The sequence below is a fragment of the Macrotis lagotis genome, chromosome 5 (genome assembly GCF_037893015.1).
Source record: "Macrotis lagotis isolate mMagLag1 chromosome 5, bilby.v1.9.chrom.fasta, whole genome shotgun sequence".
NCBI classification, from domain to species: Eukaryota; Metazoa; Chordata; class Mammalia; order Peramelemorphia; family Peramelidae; genus Macrotis; species Macrotis lagotis.
In genome coordinates, this window is record NC_133662.1 from 37585917 (window position 1) to 37602695 (window position 16779).

Genomic DNA, 16779 nt, shown 5'->3' on the forward strand with positions numbered 1-16779 from the left:
GTGTAAATTCTAAGTTTTTTTGCAAGGCAATGGGGTTAAGTGGCCTGCCCAAGGCCACACAACTAGGTAATTATTAAGTGTCTCAGGCTAGATTTGAACTCAGTTATTCCTGACTCCAGGCATGGTGTTCTATCCACTGTACCACCTAACTGTCCAAGTAGCAATTTTTTTCTTTAGATTTTTCAAGGCAATGGGGTTAAGTGGCTTGCCCAAGGCCACATGGTTAGGTAATTATTAAGTGTCTGAGGTCATATTTGAACCCAGGTATTCCTGGCTCCAAGACCCGTGCTCTATTCACTGCTCCACCTAGCTGCCCCAAGTGGCAATTTCTTAACAAAGGATATGTGTAATTATAAAACATAAAACAGACAACTTTGCATGAAATTGAGAAGCTTTTGTTTGAAATCTTTAAGTAACAAAATTAAAACAACTAAGATATCAGCTGATTTTTAAAATTTATATTTATTTTATTTTTTACAAATGATGTTTTTTATACATTATTAAAACATTCTTGTTTAAGAGCAAACCTAATGCCCCCGCCCCCCAAAAATATAGACCCTCGTTAGCAATACAGTAAAAGAAAGAGGAAAAAATTGAAATAATAATAATAATAATAATAATAATAATAATAATAATGGCAGCTAAGTGACACATTGGACGGAGCACCAGCACCCAAGTACAAATCCAGCCCCAGACACCCAACAATTACCCAGCTGTGCAACTCTGGGCAAGCCACCACAACCCCCACTGCCCAGCAAAAACAAAAAAAAAACCCAAAATAAAATAAAATGAAAATAATAATAATGATAATAATAATAGTACTAACAACAACAATAATAATAATAGGGGTGGCCAGGTGGTTCAGTGGAGCATCCAGGTCCAAATCCAGCCTCAGATACCCAACAATCCCCCAGCTGTGTGATCCTGGGCAAGCCACCTGACCCCATCTGCTCTGCAACTCCCCCCCTTGCCCTGCCAATAACAACAACAACAACAATAACGATAATAATGCTAATAATGATAATTGTGCTTCAGTCTGTGTTCCAACACCACCAGCTCTGTCCTGGGTGGATCACATTCTTTAGGATAAGTCCATCACAAAAGCTACTTCCATAATTTTCTACTGTTGCCATTGCTGATTGCAACTCCTTCCATTTATACTTCCCCACTATCATAAATAACATATTCTCTCTCCTTTCACTCTATCCCTCTTCTTAAATGTTCTGTAAGGTAAGCTGAGTAGCATGGCAGAGTAATCACCAGCCCTGGGGACAAGAGACCCAGAGCCCACCTACTACCCTTAAGGCCCAACCACCTGACCCTGTGGTCCCAGACAGGCCATCCAATCCCAGCCCCTTGCCAGAAGTAAAAAAGAAAATGTGTTATTTATGACCACTCTCCCCCATGTCGATCATCTTCTCCATCACTCACACTCCCCCCCATCCCCAAGTCCATCTTCTCTCCTTCGTATTCTAGATGTCTATACCCTATTGAGTATATTTGCTGTTTCCTCTCTGAGCCACCTCTGATGAGAGCAAAGATTCCCTCATTCCCTCTTGCCTTCCCCCTTTCATATAATTGCAATAGCTCATTGTAACAAAAAAACTTATTATATGAAATATCTTATTCCACCTCTCCTTTCTCTTACTCTCATTACATTTCCCTTTTAGCCATTGACTCCATTTTTACAATATATTATATCTTCAACTCAGCCCTCTCCTGTCCTTTAGCCCTAAAAGCTCCTTCTACCTGTTCTATTAAATGAGAAGTTTCCTATGAGTATTATCAGTATCATTTTTCTATGCTGGAAAACATGTAGTTCATCATCATTAAGTACCTCATATTTTACCCTTCTCCGCTCTCTATGCTTCACCTGAGTCCTGTACCTGAAGATCAAACTCTCTGTTCAGCTCTGGCCATTCCAACAATAACATTTGAAATTCCCCTGGTTCATTGAAAGTTCATCTTTTCCCCTGGAAGAGGACATTCAGTTTTGCTGGGTAGTTGATTCTTAGTTGCATTCTGAGCTCTTTTGTCTTCTGGAATATTATATTCCAAGCCCTATGAGCCTTTAATGTAGTTACTGCTAAGTCCTGTGTGATCCTGACTACAGCTCCACAATATTTGAATTGTGTCCTTCTGGCTGTTTGTAATATTTTCTCTTTGACTTTGGAGTCCTGGAACTTGGCTATAATACTCTTGGTTTTTGGGTTTTTTTTTTCTATCTCTTTCCAGGCGAGATTGGTGGATTCTTCAATTTCTATTTTGCCCTCTGCTTCTAGATATCTGGGCAATTTTCCTGTAGGAATTTTTTAAAAATGATGTTCAAGGCTCTTTTCCTGATCATGACTTTCAGGTATCCCAATAATTTTTAAACTATCTTTCATGAATCTGTTTTCCAGATCAGTTGTTTTTTTTTCAATGAGATGTTTCACATTTTCTTCTAATTTTTCATTCTTTTGGTTTTGAAGTATTGTGTCCTGACTTCTCATAAAGTCAATAGCTTCCTTCAACTCCATTCTAGATCTGAAGGATTTATTTTCCTTAGAGAGCTTTCTTATCTCCATTTCCATCTGAGCAATTCTGCTTTTTAAAGCATTCTTCTCCTCAATAACTTTTTGAACTGTTTTATCCATTTGACCTATGTTGGTTTTTAACACGCTGTTTTCTTCAGCATTTTTTTGGATCTTCTTAATTAAGCTGCTGACTTCTTTTTCATGTTTTTCCTGCTTTTCTCTCATTTCTTTTCCCAGTTTTTCTTCTATCTCCCTCACTTGATTTTCAAAATCATTTTTGAGCTTTGTCATAGCCTGAGCCCAATTTCCATTTTTTCTTGGAGTCTTTAGATGTAGGAGCTTGGGCTTCCTCATTTTCTGACTGAGTATTTTGATACTTCTCACAATCACAGACAAAGTATTTCTCAATGGTGCTCCTCTTTTTTCTCTGTTTACTCATTTCCCCAGCCTGTGCCTGGTCTTGGGGGTGCTTCCTGAACTTTTGAGTATTATTGGGACCCCCCCCCCCCGCCATGAGGATCTCAGTGTTTGAAGCTCTGTCCTCCCTCCTGGTCTGTGAATGACAACAAGCGCACCCCTCTGCCAAAGGGCTGAGGTGGGGGAGCTGCTGTTCTATGGGGGACCTGAACTGTGATCAGGATATGAATGTGATCAGAGCCTCAGTGTCCTGTTGCAGGGACAGAGGACAGACCTTGGAAGTCTCTCTCTCTACTCCCCTACCTAGGCTTATCACTCAAGTCTGGGGGCTCCTGCTTACCCACTCTACCTGCTTCTGGTTCCTGGATCTGGGCTGCCTGTTGCTCACTGAGTGTCCTGAGGTCCGGGCTTCACATACTCACTCTGGCAGGGGCCCTCCACTGATCTTCCAAGTTGTGCCCGTTGCCCCCCAAGTGTATGTCAGGAAACTGCCCCCACTGCCTTGAGCCCTGGCTCCCAGTGCCCTGGGGCTGCCTCCAGGAGGCTGAAGTTCCTTTGCTGTGGCAGGCTACCCCTCTAACCCCATGGAGCTGAGCCTTTCTGCTGTTTTCCAGGTTACCTTGGCCTGTAGAACTGCCTCACTGGATCCCTCTGTGGGTCCTGTCTCTTGAAAATTTAGTTAGAGTCTTTATTTGATAAATTTTGAGAGAGAGAACCCAAGAGAATCTCTTCTCCTGTTGCCATCTTGGCTCCATCCCCCCAGAAGATACAAATGGAAAGTTAAGTGAAATAAAACAAAAATGCATAAATACAAATTTATTTTCTAAAAGTATGAACCTAATGAAGAGAAAGAAGCCTGGATTTGGAATCAGAGTTCTGGGTTTAATTTGTGTTCTGCTATTTATTGTACAGCTTTACATCCTTTTCCTGGAAAATGAAGAGGCTATATAATATTAATCAATCAGACAATCAATTTGGCTATCAATAGGAATTTATTATGTTTTTACTGTGTGCCAGTTAATATGCAAGGTAGAAGGGATAGAACCCCACTCTTACCCTTCCCCCCAGAAGAAAATATCCTGTCCTTAAGAATTTTGCATAAAATATTTGTTTGCATATGCATATATATGTGTATATGATTACACAGTATAAAGTATAAATAAATGAATAAAGTATAAATAAAGAATAAATATGAAACTCTATTTAAAATCTAAATCTCTGTTCCTGTAATTGCACTTTAAACATGTATTAAAGAACGAGGTTTTACCACCTTACAAAGATTATGATTAACATTCACAATAGCAAAATGATTCTCAACTTTAACATTTGTTCCATGTAGTTTAACAATAGCAGTGGTAATACTAATGGTAGTAGTATTAGTAACAATAATTGTGAGTATGATGAAGATGAAGATGCTAGAAGGAAGAAGGAGGAAGAAGAAGAGGAGGAGAACAACAAAAACAAGAAAGAACAAGAAAGAAGAAGGCTAGTTACTTGAAATAAAATGGACATATAGGATAGAGTACTTGTTCCTGAGGTCTTTGGAAGACTAGAACTTAAATTCAATCCTAGTTACTTACTGGCATTATTACTCTTAGCAAGTCGTTTAACTTCTCACAGGGCCTTGAGAACCAACCCCTCCCTATATATTGTACCTTGGAGAAGATCCTCTTTTTCTACTTGATAACTCACTGTACTAGCAACTCTTTAAGGAAAGGATCCAACCATGATTTACTTGGCTTAAATGTAAACTCTTTGAACTTCATCTTTTCTTTCTTGTATTCAGTTTTATCATGCTATTGTTATTTTCACTCTAAATTCCTAATCCACTGACTGGTAACTGTCTTCCAGATCACTTTTTAAGGAGGGGTCCCAGTCATGTTCACCTCACTTAAAATCCAACACTTCAGACCATTCTGCTCCTTCATCTCCTCAGTTTTCCTATATGTGTATCTTCCATAAGTAAAATAGAAACTCCATGAAAATAGGTACTATTTTCTTGTTTGGATGAGTATCCTTGGCAATTGGCATTATGTCTGTTACATTTGCTGTTGTTCATTTGTTTTCTCATGTCTGACTCTTTATGATCACATTTGGGGTTTTCTTCATAAAGATACTTGAGTAGTTTGCCATTTCTTTCTCCAACTCATTTTTACAGATGAGTAAACTGAAGCAAATAAGGTTAAATCACTTATCTATGGTCACACAGCAAGGAAATTTCTGTGATCAGATTTTAACTCAGGAAGATGAATTATCCTGACTAGAGACCTGACACTCTATCCATTGTGTCATCTAACTGCCTGCCTGATATGCAGAAGGTACTTAATAAGTTTCCTATCAATCCATTTATCTGTGTATCATCTGTTTTCTATTTCATCTACTTATCTCATCTATTATCTATCTATTTATCTGTGTATCTGTCTAACAATCTAACCTTAGACTTCTTTGAGTTTTGGTTTCTTCATAGTTAAATGGACACAATAATAGCCTCTACCTTCTAGAGATATTGTGAGAATTAAATATGAGCTAATATCTCTAAAAAAAACTTTAAAGACCTAAATAAATGATCATTATTAAGAATAATAACATATTTACAGAGCATTTTAATATTTGTAAAGTGCTTTATATGAATTATCTCAAAATATTTTTCTTTTTAGATACTTATAAATAAAAGTGGTAATTTCTCTATGACTGCAACTCCAGAGTTTTGATTAATTGAGCATGACCTTCCTAGATGGTAAACTTGGTTAATTGGTCAATAAATCCTTTTCTCCACTACATAAAACACTCATATAATTACCAATTTAAGTTTTGAAAACAATTCATATTATCTTGGTTGATCCTCATAACAAGTGACAAATAGATATTATTATCATTCCCATTTCACAGATGAGGAAACTGAGACAGAAAGAGGTTAAGTGAATTTTCCTATGGTCACTAGCAAAGCAACTAGTAAATGCTTCATATTGTTATAACATCTTATGATAACAGTTTGACTAAAGTCTAAACATCATTTATTCCTTTTAAACTACCATTCATGTTAGCATAGTTTTAAGAATGCAGATCCAATGTCTAATGTTTTTCATTTCAAGGGAGATTTTCCCTTAAACAAATTTCTTCTCTCTTTTTTTATCCTTTCAAGTTTAGGAGTTATTATGCAGATAAACAGTTTCAAATAGCCAGATTCATTCTAAATCTTCTTATTCTCAGTTATAAGAGATGTTGTGTACATACCATAGGCAATTTTTGTAAGATATTTGAGCAGTAGCCTGATAGTAAATTTTTCTATTTTTATATAAAATGTCAGACCACTACATGCAAATGAATAAATATATACATACATGTTTACATATGTGTGTATTCACACACATATATGCAGTAAGAAAGAATATATATCCATACATATATAATGTTGAAATATATACAAATATTTTCAAAAATTTAGAAATAACAACAGCTGCTTACACTTACTATTCTCCTTACTACCCTCCTGCTTAAAAAAAAATAAAATCCAAACAAGCCCTTATCTGCCTTATATTTCCTATTGGATTCTGGAAGTATATATAAAATGGACCTCTGAGAAAAATTTTGATTAGAAAAAAGAGCTTTGAGGTTTCATTTAATTAACCTCATTCATTTAAGTCCAAATTGCTTCATTTTTCCATCACAGAAAGGTGAATGCATAAATGATTACTATTTAAATTAAGAGAGGAAGAAGGGTCTTTAAAACACAATAGAAAGAAAACTTGCTCTAGAGTCAGAAGACCTGCCTTTGACATTATACTGGACAAATTAGTTAAATTTTAAATTTTCTGGACATCAGTTTCCTCATCTGTAAAAATGTGGGATTAGAACTGTTATTTCTGACTTCTCTTTCAGCTCTAGATCTCTGATGTGATAAATTTGAACATAGTGTCCCAGGACATCATGTTTTTTTTAGTATACCATTGATACTGCAGATCTCAAGAAATTATTTTCTTCTTCAAAGACTTAACCAATGGGAGTTAGCGCATCTTAATATCATCCTCAAGGGGATCTATTGCTATAGGATTGGCTAGGAATTGAAGGGAAAAAATCAAATGATCAAAGTACTAGACTTGCCAACCCTCAAGGTATCAAATTGGTGTATTGCCTAGGGCTCTAAGACCGTCAGTCCTTGGACTACCAAGTAAAAAACCCATTCCTGATTCAGATTAGAGGCAGGAAAAGAAAAAAGTCATAGATCTTGAAAACACTTGCTTCTGTGGAGGATGAATTTAACTAAAACTGTCATCTTCTCTAATGAGCAGAGCTCTGACTCAGTATGACAGAAACATTAGGAGGGACAAAAGCATCTTTTTGGTAGAATAACTCACAATTATTACTTTACCTGTCAGTTTTCTTAAGAATAATGTAAAAAAGTCATCACTATTCACTCCTTTTTCTGTTAAGACCTGTATTTATCCATCTATCCATACATCCATCCATCCTTCCTTCCTTCCTTTCCCTTCCATTCCCTCTTAAAAATCTGGACCGAAAAATTCACATTCTTAGTTATGCCTTTCAAAAATCTTGAATTGCAAGAAAAATCCATAAGCATTCAGTAGAAATTTGTGTTATTATTGTGAAGCATAAAGAATCATTATATTGTAATCTGTAATTATAAATTTCCATCATCACCACCACACCACCATCATCATTCATTATCACTTTCTTACCATTTCCAGTCTTTGTTTAATACATTTTTTTCCAACACAGTATTGCTGAACATTTTAGCAAAGGAACAGATTTCTAAGGAAGGGAGAAAAAAATTAAGCAATCAAAACAATACAAAACAAAATGAAAATAAAACCCTTTATCATTTTTGTTTGGCAGTGGATTGAGTCACCACCCACCATAGAAACTTCTGTTCAGTCATTTCTCTTTTATTTTATATTTATTTTGTTATTGTTCAGTCTTGTTCACATCTTTGTAATTGCTCTTTTGGTTTCCTTGGCAAAGACCCTGAAGTGGTTTGTCATTTCCTTCTCTAGTTCATTTTATAAATGATGACTGAGGCAAACAGGTTTAAGGGTCACACAAGCTAATAAGTGCCTTAGACTGGATTTGAGCTCAGGTATTTCTGACTGCAAGTTGGATGCTGTAACCACCGTGCCACTTAACTGTCCTTCTTTGATTATACCCCTCTTAGAATATAAAAGAAGAATAGTACAGAGTTTAGTATAATAGTAGAGCAGAAGCAGAGCGTACATCTGACCTGGGTGCTGTATGAGGTTCATCAAAATTATTTGGTCTGCCTGGTGTTGCCAAGGCAATCACAGGCGAGACTCAAAATTCAATAAATCTAGGAACTTTTTAGGGGTGAATTAATTAAATGTTTGACCAAATATAGCAGACCAATTTTGAAATTTTGGCTGTTGATAGGAAAAAGTTTCCTCACAAGGATTGTAGAGAATCAGATTTAAACTTCTGATTCTGCAACTTAATATATGTATGGCTTTTTACAGTCACCACTCTGATCAGATGAACTTGAAGGTCCCTTCTAACTTTAAATCGATGATCATGGGGTCTTGTGATGAACTGGTACTCTCTCTCTCACTTTTGTTTAGGTTACTTTGCCTTCAGAGATTGATCTTCCAGAGTTTTTTATCTCCTCCTACAAATGGCCTGGATGGACTCATGATCCATTGGATCAAAAAAACTGTGCTGCTTCCTGGGCGTTTTCCACTGCAAGTAATATTGCTATTTTAATTCTCTTCTCTATAATGCCCAAGATTCCTTGGGGTATGAGGTTTATAGAGGATCTTTAAGATTTTCTGGTACAATATAATTTTATAAATAGTGAAATGGAGACATAGGGAAGTAATATGGTTAGCTAGTAGCAAACGTTGAACACAAACTCAAGTCCCCTGACTCCTGGTCTAGATTTTTAAATTTTTAAATTTTAATATTTAAAATTAAATAATGACTATATCTTTAAAATTCAACATCATATCCAAGGTAAGCTTTCGGATTTCAATGCTAAAGATTGATATAGTCATATTTTGAGTTTAATTTTAAAAGAAAAATTAATCAACCACAAGAGTTTTTCCTACCCTATCCTAACTCTCTTTTTCTTTTTTGAGAGGTAAAAGATAATAAATATACTGATGATTAATTAATTCACCAAATATTCAGACTGAGATGATAACCACATAAAATAATAGAGTACCTGGTAGATTTTATCTTTATCCAAATTTTAATGCTAATTTTTATACTTAGATGTGCACTCTACACTTAAGCCAAAATGACCTACCTGTTGCTATTCTCTATTCTCTTTGCAGAGGTACCTCAAATATGGATTGATCTCATTCCCATTTACCTCTTAGAACTCTAATTCTGTTTAAGATTTGACTTTGGTGTCCCATTCCTTTCTGAATTCTTAAATTCCTCTCCTTTCATCCAAATCACTTGCTATACCCACTCTGAATTTATTTAGTTTTTTCTGATTTATCTGGCATATACCCTTTATTTATCTGTGAATTTCATGCATCATTTTCCCCCACTAAAATCTAAGTTATTTTGGTGAAAGGGTATCTCATCTTAATCTTTGTATTTCTTACTCAGTGGTACAGAGCATAGGGGAAGGAAACAAAGTAAAGAAACATGCTTTGCTTAAATATGTTCTAGGCACCTTGCTAAGTATTTTAAAAATATCTTTTTTGATCCTCACAGTTTTATTGGAAGGTAAGTATTATTATCATTATAATTTTACTTGTGGAAACCGAAGCATGGAGAAATTAAGTGACTTTCCTAGAGTCAAATAGCTAGTAAGGGCCTGACTTTAGATTTGAACTCAGGCCTTCCTTTTCTAAAGTTCTGGAAGTTCTTGTTTACTGAAGAAATGATTAACAACTTATTTTGAAGTATAGGAAAAATAAATAACTAGATGAGTATGTACTTGTGGAAATATGTTTTTTCTCTTTCAATTGGAAAGAAATCAATGTTTTTGAAATTATATTGTGTGACTAGGGTAACAAAAATTTTAAAAGAAATGAACAGAAATCATTTATTGAGTTTTGTCTTTTTCCAAGATGTCTCCTTGAGAAACTGGACTTGTCAATGAGTCGCTTATCAAACACTTATTAATTCCCTAGACTTTACCAAACGCTATGCTAAGTTCTGGAGATTAAAAAGAAAGACAAAAAACCCAAATTAACAAAAAAAGATCTTCACTATCAAGGAGTTTGCAGTCTTGCAATATTTACCAGAGTGTTTCCATTGTTCTAAGTGTTTCCAGAGTTTTCTTGGCTGTCCTTTTTATAGTTAGTTGACAAATTACAAATAAAAACATTTATTTCTTTATAGTTAAATAGTTCTTTAATTTCCTTTCTTTCCTCCCTTTCTTTTCCTTCCTTCCTTCCTTCTTTCCTTCCTTCCTTCCTTCCTTCTTTATTTCTTTCCTTCCTTCCTCCCTTTTCTTCTTTCATTCTCACATTATTCAACTGGATTACCTGATTTGCCAGCCTTTTTTCCATATGCTTATTAGTTGTTTATAAATATTAAATTCAGCTTCAAAGAATGAACTTTGTTATAATTGAGTATGATGATGTTTTTGTCCTTCTCTAAGAAGACCATGATATCACAGAGATGATGTCACAACAAGCACATGAATTGTATTTGAGTGAGGGGGATTTTGTGCTAAGTCACTACCAGTCTCACTTTTTCCTTCAGAGTCAACTAGTTCCAGTGGTCAGATATGAATCTGAATGACTGAAGATGGCCCTGGTTGTCAGGCAATCAGGGTTAAGTGGCTTGCCCAAGGTCCCACAGTTAGTATCAAGTGTCTGAGACTGGATTCAAACTTCCTTCCTCCTAACTTCAAGGCCAGTGCTTTATACACTGTGCCACCAATCTGTCCTTAATTAAGTATAATCAAAGAATAGACCCCAAAATTCTAAAGTCAATCTTAGGATCACAAATTTAGAGCTGGAAAGGACCTTAGAGGCCAAATCTAATCTACCAAAGAGTTTGAGCATTGACAACATTACTGCTATTAGTCACTCTCAGGAGATTGCTTTTAAAGTAATGGTACTTTTTAGTTACCTTTTTTATTGTTAAAAAAACCTTAGCCCTAAAAGAATTCTATGCTCATGAAAATTTTAAAAAATAACAATATTTGTCTCTGATACCTCTCAAATCATTTGTTCTGGCATCTTTGTGAGCCCTTTCTAGGATCCTCTTTGGGAATGTCAGGTTTATACCATCACCTCTTTGCATTTGGCTCCATAGGGCTAATAGGTCATGCACCATTTTCCTACCTTCCTTATCTTCTCTCTCTTATTTCATTTATTTCTCTGGAGTTCTATTCTCCTTTATTCTTTTTGATTATAGATGAACATTTTTTACTTATTGAATTTATTGTAATGAATATGTCAGGTGCCTAATATATTATCTTTATACTACTTTATATTGCACTGCATTGCACTGAAGATCAATACTAGATTTGATATTTTATTGATATAAATTACTCTCAAATGTGGAAATGCCCTCTTTCAAAGCAAACTGACATTGTCTCTGTAACATAACAATTGTAGAGAGATGGTTTGAATACTGAGAGATTAGATAAGCTTACCAGAGTGACATAAGTTAGAGAGGTGGGATTTCCAATTTTAAGAACAGCTATCTATCCACTCTATACCACACCATTTTTTGCACTGTATTATGTTTTATAATAATATATTGTAAGTTATAAATATATTTATAGTTAGCATTTAGTATATCTTGCTTTTATGTGCTACTTCAAGGTTTGCAAAGCACTGTACATATTTGGGCTCATTTAATTCTCAAAATTCTATGAAGGGGTGGCTATGTGGCACAGTGGATAGAGCATTGGCTCTCGAGTCAGGAGTAGCTGAGTTCAAATCTGGCTTCAGACACTCAATAATTACCTAGCTATGTGACCTTGGTCAAGCCTCCGAACCCCATTTGTCTTGCAAAAACCTAAAAAAAATACCTCTATGAAATAGCTCCTATTATTTCCATTCTACACAGTTTAACTCATTTGATTCTCACAGCAACTCTATAAGGTAGATCCCATTATTATCTTCATTTTTAGATGAGGAAATTGAGTCACAGCATGATTAAGTGATTTGACCAGGTTAATTGAGCTAAGTATCCAAGGCAGGTTATCAGACTATAATAAAAAATGCAATAATTTTCATAGATATTTAGATAGTTTAGTGATGAAACAACAGAGAAAGTAAATTAGAAAAAATAAGAAAAATGGAGAGGTGAAGAAAAATAGGGGAGTTTCAGGAAAAAAGCAAAAAATTGGTGGCTTGTTAAAAAGACAAACCAAGTTCAGTAATGATTGGCAGAAGTTTGAGCAGTGAAGACATTCACAAGAATGAAAAAGCAACATAGGGCAAACTTTTTCATAATCACTAATAAATAGAGATAACAAGTAAATGTGCCCCATGGGTAATACTTGATAAAGCTTTTAAAATAGGGAGATGAAAGCAGCTTCAAATGAATTGAGTCATTCTTCTACTCTCTGATCTTTTTCTAAATTTTACATACAAATTTGAGCTTAAGTACTTCAAGAATCAGAAATGGGTTAGTAATGGAGTATATTCCAGAGAAAAATGGGCTTTTTTGAAGGGGAAAAAACCCTTAAGAACAATAGGAAACCAATTGAAAACTTCAATTTAAAAAGTATTGAATTTTAGACTAAATAAAAGGTAACCTTAAGTTATAAAAAAAGATCCTTGTTGATCTGAACCAAATAAAGGATAACCTTAAAAAAATCCAGTTGACTCTGAACATTCTTTCAAGGCAATGAGGTACTTTAAAAGAGGCACTTTAAAACTGAATTTTAAATTGAATGGGGAGTTACTGGAATATAAGAACAGGGGTACTTTGTATGCTGTTTTTTTTTTTTTTTTTGCCCTATATGACCTCAGACAAATTCCAATGAAAAGAATTGAGGAGCTTTTGAGGATAGGAAATATGAAAACCATGCCTAGGTATACATTTTTTAAAAAAATGGAAATTCTTCAAACATAAGCATTTTGAGGAGACTGGCACGCAAAGGCAATTTTGGGCAATAGAAATTTATGGCCATTGGAAGAATAAAAGAGAAAGTTACAAAAGGCAACCCTCAAATTAAAGCAAGGGGCAGTTAAGGGGAAGAGGAATGGTCTAGTTAAAAAATAAAAACATACTCACATTTATATGGAACTAGGACCTTGGTTCAAACCTCACCTTTGCTACTTTTTACTTTTGTGAACATAGGAAAGTCACAGCCTCTTCAAGGTTCTTCAACTGTAAGATGAAGGAGTTAGACCAAATGCTCTAGAGCATTACTTCTGAGACAATAGCTCTAGACCTATGATCCTATATGTGAGTACTTGCCATACATAAGGAAAATCAATTGAGAGTGACTCAAACTTTTCATTTTTTTGTGATGGGGTCATTTCATTTATATCTTTTTTCTACATTTTAAAATACCACAGTTCTTCTTTATATATTCTTAGGATCAGGCTATTCTCATCTAAAGAGAGTTGGAAACTACAGTCACAGAATGTTATGTATAATGAAAAGCACCACTGGTAGCTTGATTAATTCTCCTAAACTGTTTTTCTTTGTTAGAGGATAAATTCTGGGGATAGGGAAGTGGAGGACAGAGTAGGGGTGGAGAAACTATGGCATGCTACATAGAGAGTTGTACTTGAAGCTAGGAAGACCTGATTTCAAATCCTGTCTCTAACACTGTGTGACTCAGATCAGTCACTTGCTCTGGAAGCACAATTTCTTCATCAGTTCAGTGATGGGTTCCAGCTCTGATGTGCTAGTAAGAGACATTAAATACTGCTCAAGGTCATTGAAGTCTGCTGTGGAGTCTGCAAATGCCTTCTCGAGTCAATACACATTAGTCTGTGGTAATTTGGATATAGTTATTTCTAGTTGAAGGGGATTGATATACATTTAATTACTTTTTAATAGGTTGGAAAGTATTATGTACCATAAACATGAATCAAAATGCTAAATTTTAACATGAATCAATACTTATTCTCCTACCAGGTGTGGCAGCTGATCGAATAGCAATTCAGTCCAATGGTCGCTATACAGACAATCTATCCCCTCAGAATTTGATCTCTTGTTGTGTCAAGAATCAACATGGATGCAAAGGAGGGAGCATTGACAAAGCTTGGTGGTACCTGAGAAAACGTGGGTAAATAGCAGCCCAAAATGTATTTTCAGACATATTATAGCAACTATTCAGTTAGAATTAAAAATCAAACATTGTAAAATGTATTTGAATGTTAAAATCAAATATTGTAAAATGTATTTTAATGTTAAACAGAGGCAGGTACTTTCTTCAAACTCTATATCTTGTCAAGGTCTTGTTGTCATAGGCATTGAAACATAATAGCTAGCTTTTATACAGCACCTTCAGTATTTGCAATTTGCAATATTGAATATATTGTCACATCTGATCCTTATAATAGCTCCAAGAGGTCAGTACTATATGCATCTCTCTGCTTTACTGATAAAAAGAAACTCAAAACTGAAGAGGAAAGGCTGATTTGACTTACCCATTGCCATACCAACTTGGAACAATATTTAGATACTGTCAACTCTCCTAATTCCAAGCCTAGGATATTTTCAACTGTAGTATATTGTCTTAGTGGCAGAAAGACAGTGTATGGCAGTGCTTGTTAAATTGAACTGAATTGAATTAACATGATGATTGACTTATTACATGAAATTGTTTACTATCCTTTGATATCTATCAACATTTTGCTGTAGTGTAATCACACCATTTGAAGGATTGCATGCATTCCTAATTCAAGACATGGCAATTCTTTTTATATTTTTTTAAACACTTAAAAGTTTTTAAGTGGCTTGAGGACTTATGAGGAATGTAAGAGTTACTTTTCTTTAATAAGAAAATAACAAAAATTCTGGCCAACTTTATTTAGGTATTTGAAAAATTATTAGACAAGCAAAATTCCATTTGAACATACCTTAAGAATCCTTTTTATTTTTTTTTCAAGGCAATGGGATTAAGTGACTTGCCCAAGGTCATATAGCTAGTTAATTATTTAGTGTCTGAGGTTAGATTTGAACTCAGGTCCTCCTGACTCCAGGGCTAGTGTTCTATCTACTGTACCACCCAGAATACTCATTTTTGATGCTAATATAAGCTTCTTGATTGACTACATCTCATCACACCAATAAGCTTCTGTAGACCCATAAAAAAGAAAACCATCTATTAATCAATCAAAAAACATTATTTACCTACTATATGAAAGGAAATCTGTTAAGACAAAAATGAAAATTGAGTTTAAATTCTTTCAGGAAACATGACATGTACATATATGAGTATCCACAGAAAATAGACAAATTAAATTTGAGGAGAGGGGGTCATAGAATTTGTGAACATCAGGAAGGTCTTTGTTTAGAGAGTGGTATTTCAGCTAAGTCTTTAAAGGAACAGAAGAGTTCTATGAGGTTAGAATAATAACAGAGGACAAGGCAAGTGCACAGAGGGCAAAAGAAAATAGAGTGAAATGTAAGAAGATGACTTGATAGACAGACATTGTGAGAAGATGTAAGAGGTTAAAAAGTATGGAAGATTCCTTGACTGGAAGATTGTCATTGAAATGCTAATATAAACTTCACTCAAATGCTACCTTGCATGTCTTTTTTTGTTCTCTCACTTGTTTTGCTCTCCCTAGTTCCCTCAAATTACTTTGCATTTACTATTTTTATACTTGGTTTGTGAGACTACACCTTTTTGTAACAGAGCACTTTGGTTGCTGGAATACAGAGAAAAAAATGTCTATATACAAAAAATCCAGAAAAAATTCCCATGAGAACAAATACATTTTTTCAGCAACTTACGTGAAGATGCAGTCTGTTAGGAGGACCAGATAGAGAACTGTCCCTCATACAAATGAACTTGGAGGACTAGTTAAAGATAAGAGAAATAACTGAGACTTCAAGGCATTGCAAGCCCTTGGATCATTTTCATTTAACTGGTAAAATTGAAAGTAAATATTGACAAAAGTAGTAAATCAAATAATTTTGTGGATACTATGGGAAGGTGAAATTAGTACTGTTATTGTTCATAACTGCCAAAATGGGGAAACTTTACTGGGAGGCTCTGATTTAGCACTGAGCTACTGAGAATAGTAGAAAACACAACTGGTTATATAACTCCCTAAAGAAGTCAGTGGGAGCTAACATGAAGGCATCCTCTGCTGGGAAACTGGCTGCAGGTTGGAGCATGCTTAGCAGCTCCTAAGAGAATTGAATTCTTATATAGGGTTAGTGGTTTCAAACCACTATCTATAACCTGAGAGAGAGGTTTGTTGCTCTTCACTGCCACATTTGGTTTGAGAAGGAGAATTCTGCAGAGTGAACATCTAGTTGGGCATCTAACTCAACTCCCTCATTTTGCAAATGTTATTTTGTAGAAATTTTTTGTAACCAATTTGTGAAGAAATTTATGTTACTTACCTAAGATAACACAATAGCTATACATATGAACAGGTCAAAGAATCAAGTATGCAAGTATTTATTAATTGCTAATAAGGATCAATCTAAGAAAAAATAAAAAAAGCAAAAGTGGTCCCCTTCCCAAGAAGTTTACATTCTAATGAGGGATAAAACAGCCATAGAGACATGATATGTACTTATACACAAACACACACAAACACAAACACACACATATATGTATGCATATATATATATATATATATATATATATTTGCATACATACACACACCTCCCTTTTGCCCCATTAACCCCCCTCCCCCAGTACACCATGGAAAAAGCATTCAATAGAAAATGGCCTTTGAACTGAATCAAAAGGAAT

The 16779-nt window shown here is 35.0% G+C and overlaps 1 protein-coding gene across 7 annotated transcripts in view; it reads left to right on the top strand.

Moving 5' to 3' along the window:
* Positions 1-16779, top strand: part of TINAG (tubulointerstitial nephritis antigen) — a 235575-nt gene that overhangs the window by 70732 nt on the left and 148064 nt on the right. For all 7 annotated transcript variants that reach the window (XM_074237235.1, XM_074237236.1, XM_074237234.1 and 4 more), the window contains exons 5-6: positions 8522-8645; positions 13977-14127. In XM_074237235.1, coding sequence (XP_074093336.1) covers positions 8522-8645; positions 13977-14127 — 275 coding nt within the window. The remainder of the gene's footprint in view (positions 1-8521; positions 8646-13976; positions 14128-16779) is intronic.